Below are 5,472 nucleotides of genomic sequence, written 5' to 3' on the forward strand. Positions count from 1 at the left end.
GTATTCTTGCCACCTCTTCTTAATATCTTCTGCTTCTGTTAGGTCCATACCATTTCTGTCCTTTATCGAGCCCATCTTTGCATGAAATGTTTCCTTGGTATCTCTAATTTTCTTGAAGAGATCTCTAGTCTTTCCCATTCTGTTGTTTTCCTCTATTTCTTTGCATTGATCGCTGAGGAAGGCTTTCTTATCTCTTCTTGCTGTTCTTTGGAACTCTGCATTCAGATGCTTATATCTTTCCTTTTCTCCTTTGCTTTTCACTTCTCTTCTTTTCACAGCTATTTGTAAGGGCTCCCCATACAGCCATTTTGCTTTTTTGCATTTGTTTTCCATGGGGATGATCTTGATCCCTGTCTCCTGTACAATGTCACGAACCTCAGTCCATAGTTCATCAGGCACTCTATCAGATCTAGTCCCTTAAATCTATTTCTCACTTCCACTGTATAATCATAAGGGATTTGATTTAGATCATACTTGAATGGTCTAGTGGTTTTCCCTACTTTCTTCAATTTCAGTCTGAATTTGGCAATAAGGATTTCAGAATCTGAGCCACAGTCAGCTCCCGGTCTTGTTTTTGCTGACTGTATAGGGCTTCTCCATCTTTGGCTGCAAAGAATATAATCAGTCTGATTTCACTGTTGACCATCTGCTGATGTCCATGTGTAGAGTCTTCTCTTGTGTTGTTGGAAGAGGGTGTTTGCTATGACCAGTGTGTTCTCTTGGCAAAACTCCATTAGCCTTTGTCCTGCTTCATTCCATACTCCAAGGCCAAATTTGCCTGTTACCCAGGTGTTTCTTGACTTCCTACTTTTGCATTCCAGTCCCCTATAATGAAAAGGACATATTTTTTGGGTGTTAGTTCTAAAAGGTCTTGTAGGTCTTCATAGAACCGTTCAACTTCAGCTTCTTCAGCATTACTGGTTGCCTTATGAAAGATTAAAACAATTTCTTCTATTCTTTTTATTGAAAAGTACCAAACACAAAGGTAAGTTGAAAGACAGTGAATACCTGTTTAACCCAGAGTCAACAATTACTAATGTTTGTTCACCTTGTAAAGTCTCTGTCTCTCGTCATATTTTCTTTATATATATGTGTATATGTTTATATAGTATATATATTTTAATTTCTGCTATACCATTTGGGGTCTTCCCAGGTGGCACTGGTGGTAAAGAACCTGCCTGCCAAAGTAGGATAAGTGAAAAAACATGGGTTTGATCCCTGGGTTGGGAAGATCCCCTGGAGGAGGGTATGGCAACCCACTCTAGTATTCTTGCCTGAAGAGCCCCATGGACAGAGGAGCCTGGTTGGCTGTGGTCCATAGGGTCACGAAGAGTTGGACATGACTGAAGCGACTTAGCACATACCATTTGGAAGTATGCATTATAACTTTCCATCCCTCAATATTTTAACATACGTCTCCTAGGAAAAGTGAACATAGCCAATCCATATTTAAATTTTTCTGTCTAAAAACATATTTTATAGCTGTATTTTTTTCAGACTAGGATCCAGTTACGGTGAGTTGTGTGTCTCTTTAGTTTCTTTAGAGTAATTCCTCCACTGCTTTTTGTCTATGTCATTAACTTTTTGAAGAGACCAGGCCAGTTGTCTGTTTCCTTTCAGGATTTAGTTCAGTGTTTAGTTTTTCTAGCCCTGAAAGTTCCTGTAAATCAGAAGTTCTCAACACTTGATTAGATTCAGGCTTAAAGTTATGGAAAGAGAATTTCATAGATGATACTGTGTTCCAGTGATATTTGTTTCAGTTTGTTTTTAACCTTGTGTTGCTTTTTATTTTAACTTGTGATTTAATTTTATTTCTTGAATATGTGAGACATTTTCATGACTCAGAATTTAAAACTGTTTGGAGGATGTACTTGGGGAAGTCTCTGGAATTGAACATGACTGAGCACATACATGCACGTGGGGAAGTCTCTGCCTCTGTCGCTGCTGTTGTAGCGTGTCGAATACCAGGTTGCATCAAAGCTAGTGAAGCTAAGTTTGATCACTTGGTTGAGATGGTGACCACCAGATCTTTCTACTGTAAAGCCATGTTTCTCCCTTTGCAAATGACAGGTAATCTGTGGGGTAATACTTTGATAACCGTGCAGATATCTGGTTTCCTAGAGGCTCAGCAGTAAAGAATCTGCCTACAGTGCAGGAGATGCAGAGACACGGGTTCGATCCCTGGGTCAGGAAGATCCCCTGGAGGAGAAAATGGTAAACCACTCCTGTATTCTTGCCTGGAAAATTCCGTGGACAGAGGAGCTTGGCAGGCTGCAGTACATGGGGTTGCAACAAGTTGAACGTGAATGAGTAACTAAACAGCAACAACCTTTCACAATTTCAGCAGGGATTGATGCGCCTTCCTTCAATGAATTATTTCAATGAAAACCAAAATGGTTATTTTCCAGTTCCTTTTATATTTAATGGTTGGCATTATTCTGTAAAGAGCTTTTCCTCATTCATTGGGGGTGAATTTTAATTCATCCTAGAAGGGCAGGATAATTTCTTAATTCTTTCTGTAATTATCAATTTTTAAAATAGGGAGTTGGCACCATAATCACCTTCAGTTATGATGGCAAGTGAATTTTTGTATCATTTGATTTGTGGATTTTTATTTATTGTGTTTTATAGTTAATCACATTCCTAATGCTTTGTGCTGCTCAAGCTGTCCCAAATTTGGCCAATGGTAGCCTCTTAAAGTTGGCTCCTGCATCCTTTTGATAACTCCCCACCCTCAAAATAGTTTTTGAGTGCTTCCTTGTTTTTTCACAAGATGCCCCAGGCTCACCTTATAAATTCTGTGCCCCATGTTGGAATCAGCCATCTCTCCCTTGTTCATTTTAGCTGGGGAGCAGTATTTAGAAGCCATTTGATACCATGATGTGTTCCAAAATGAGGTATCAGAAAAGGCTAGGTGTTATATATTTTTTAAAATATTTGAGTTGATACTGTTTCTAATTCAAATTTTAAAGTACAGATTTTTCTTGTATTTTCTCTTACACACAAAAAAACTTTCAAAATCAATTCTGTACCATTGTTTATTTGCCGTGCATAAAATAATTTCAAAATTGCAACAACAATATTACTGTGAAAAATTTAAGTACTAAGTAAGAGTTAAGATCTACAATTTTTTTTTTTTTCGGTCCTTAAAATATATCCTTCTAAAGTATATAGTCAGAGTACTGGGTTCAAAACTTACTGGAGATAATTATTTTTTCCATGTGGCTTTGTTATCTAGGTTGATACTAGATTATATAGTTAAGTTTCTTTGTTTCAGTTTGGTTTTATTTTTCAGGGTTGCCTTTTTCCTTTTTACAACTAAATCTTAGTTTTGAATATTTGAAACATTTACATGATTCAGAGTTAAAAGCATTTGGAAAGGTTACACAGAGAAGTCTTCCATCCCATTCCTATCTCCTTGGATCCTGTTTCTCTCCCTCTAGAACTGTTAGTTTCTGATTTAGCCTGTTAGTTGTTTCCTTTATAAAAATAAGCAAAAACACATACTTTAAAACTGATTTTTTTTCTTTTTTATTCCACAAAGGATGGCTTAAAATATACACTCTTCTGATTCTTTCTTTTTTTCACTTTACAGTGTATGCTGGTGATCATCTATCAATAAGAAGTTTTCGTGTTTTTTATGGCAGTATAGTTCTCATTTGTTTGGAAAAATTATAGTGTAATCAACAGACCCCCTTATTGGTGGACATTTGGATTATTTTTAATCATTTGCTATTTCCAGTAATGCTACTATGAATAATTTTATGCATAGTTACCTCCTAATCTAAGAGATAAGAAATTGTGTCTTAGAGTAGTTTTAATTCACATTACTCCTTGAGTAAGGTTGAGGAACTTTTTGTGTTTAAGGACTATTTGCATTTTTTTTTTTTCTGAGAAGAGTCTATTATATCTTTTGCCATTTTTCAATCCAATTTTTGGTTTCTTTTGTCTCAGTTTTTAGGAGTACTTTGTGTAATAGATAGAAATAAATCTATATAATAGATACAAAGTACTCCTAAATATAATTTAAATATAAGTAACAACACATATATATATATAATACTTATATGCAAATACTTATATTTATTAAATAGATACATCTCTCATTCAATATATGTAAATATAAAATACTATGATATAAATTGCAAATACCTTGTTTGTCATTTGTCTCCTGGCTTTATTTGTGGCATTTCATTTTGTCTTACAAAAGTTTTTTATGTAGTCACATTTATCATTCTTTAATTGCTTCTGGACTTTGAATCATAAAAGAACTTTTTCTGTTCCTATGTTATAAAGAAATTTACCCATGCTTTCTTCTGTGCTTAGTCACTCGGTTGGGTCCAACTCTTTGCCACCCCATGGACTGTAGCCTGCTAGGTTCATCTGTCCATGGGGATTCTCCAGATAAGAATACTGGAGTGGGTTGCCATGCTTTCCTCCAGGGAATCTTCCCAACCCAGGGAATGTTTTCTTCTAGTACTTTTATTTATTATGTATATACGTGTATGTATATATATACACATCTGTATGTGTATATATATGGAAAATGTAAAACATACAGAAGTTGAGAAAATAATATGATGAATTTTCTATCATTCAGATCATTCTCTCTGTCATTCTGTATCAATAATTACCAATTTATGGTCATTGACCTGATATTCATTCTTGCCATTGGTTTTCTCTCACAGCCCCTAAGATTTCTGCTGCTACCAGCTGTATAAAATGGGAGGAACAAACTTCAGAGCAGATATTCAGACTTTATCGTGCTGTTGGAAATATAGTAAGTTGGAAGTCAAATTGCAGTTTTACCTAATTGTGTGTGTATATGTGTGTGTGTGTTGTAATTCACTTTTAAAGTATTTTTATTTAGGAATAAATCTCATAAACAAGACCTAAGGATCCTGAAATTCATTTTTTCATTTAATTAAGTATTTTATTTTTGACTGCATGGGCTTCTCATTGAAGTGGCTTCTCTCGTTGTAGAGCTTGGGCTCTAGGTGCATGGACTAAAGTGGTTGAAGCATGTGAGCTTGGTAGTTGTGGCTTGCAGGCTCAGCTGCTCCTCAGCGTGTGGGATCTTCCTGGACCGGGGACGGAACCTGTGTCCCCTGCATTGGCAGGCAGATTTTTAATCACTGGACTACCAGGGAGGTCCCTGAAATTAATTTCTAAATGAACTTTTTCTTCATCTCAAACTGAAACTCTATAACCATTAAATAACAACTCCCCATTCTACCCATCCCGCCATCCCTGGTAATCACTATTCCACTTTCTGTTTGTGAATATGCCTATCATGCTGCTGCTGCTGCTGCTAAGTCGCTTCAGTCATGTCCATAGTCTTGTCTGTGCTGTCTTTGTGACCCCATAGACGGCAGCCCACCAGGCTCCCCCGTCCCTGGGATTCTCCAGGCAAGAACAGTGGAGTGGGTTGCCATTTCCTTCTCCAATGCATGAAAGTGAAAAGTGAAAGTG

General features: G+C 36.6%; 1 protein-coding gene across 2 annotated transcripts in view; it reads left to right on the forward strand.

Moving 5' to 3' along the window:
* MTFMT (mitochondrial methionyl-tRNA formyltransferase) overlaps positions 1–5,472 on the forward strand; it is a 41,481-nt gene that overhangs the window by 27,659 nt on the left and 8,350 nt on the right. For both annotated transcript variants that reach the window (XM_010834569.1, XM_010834570.1), the window contains exon 7: positions 4,689–4,780. In XM_010834569.1, coding sequence (XP_010832871.1) covers positions 4,689–4,780 — 92 coding nt within the window. The remainder of the gene's footprint in view (positions 1–4,688; positions 4,781–5,472) is intronic.

This window comes from Bison bison, unplaced genomic scaffold, assembly GCF_000754665.1.
Source record: "Bison bison bison isolate TAMUID 2011002044 unplaced genomic scaffold, Bison_UMD1.0 scf7180017864034, whole genome shotgun sequence".
NCBI lineage: Eukaryota > Metazoa > Chordata > Mammalia > Artiodactyla > Bovidae > Bison > Bison bison.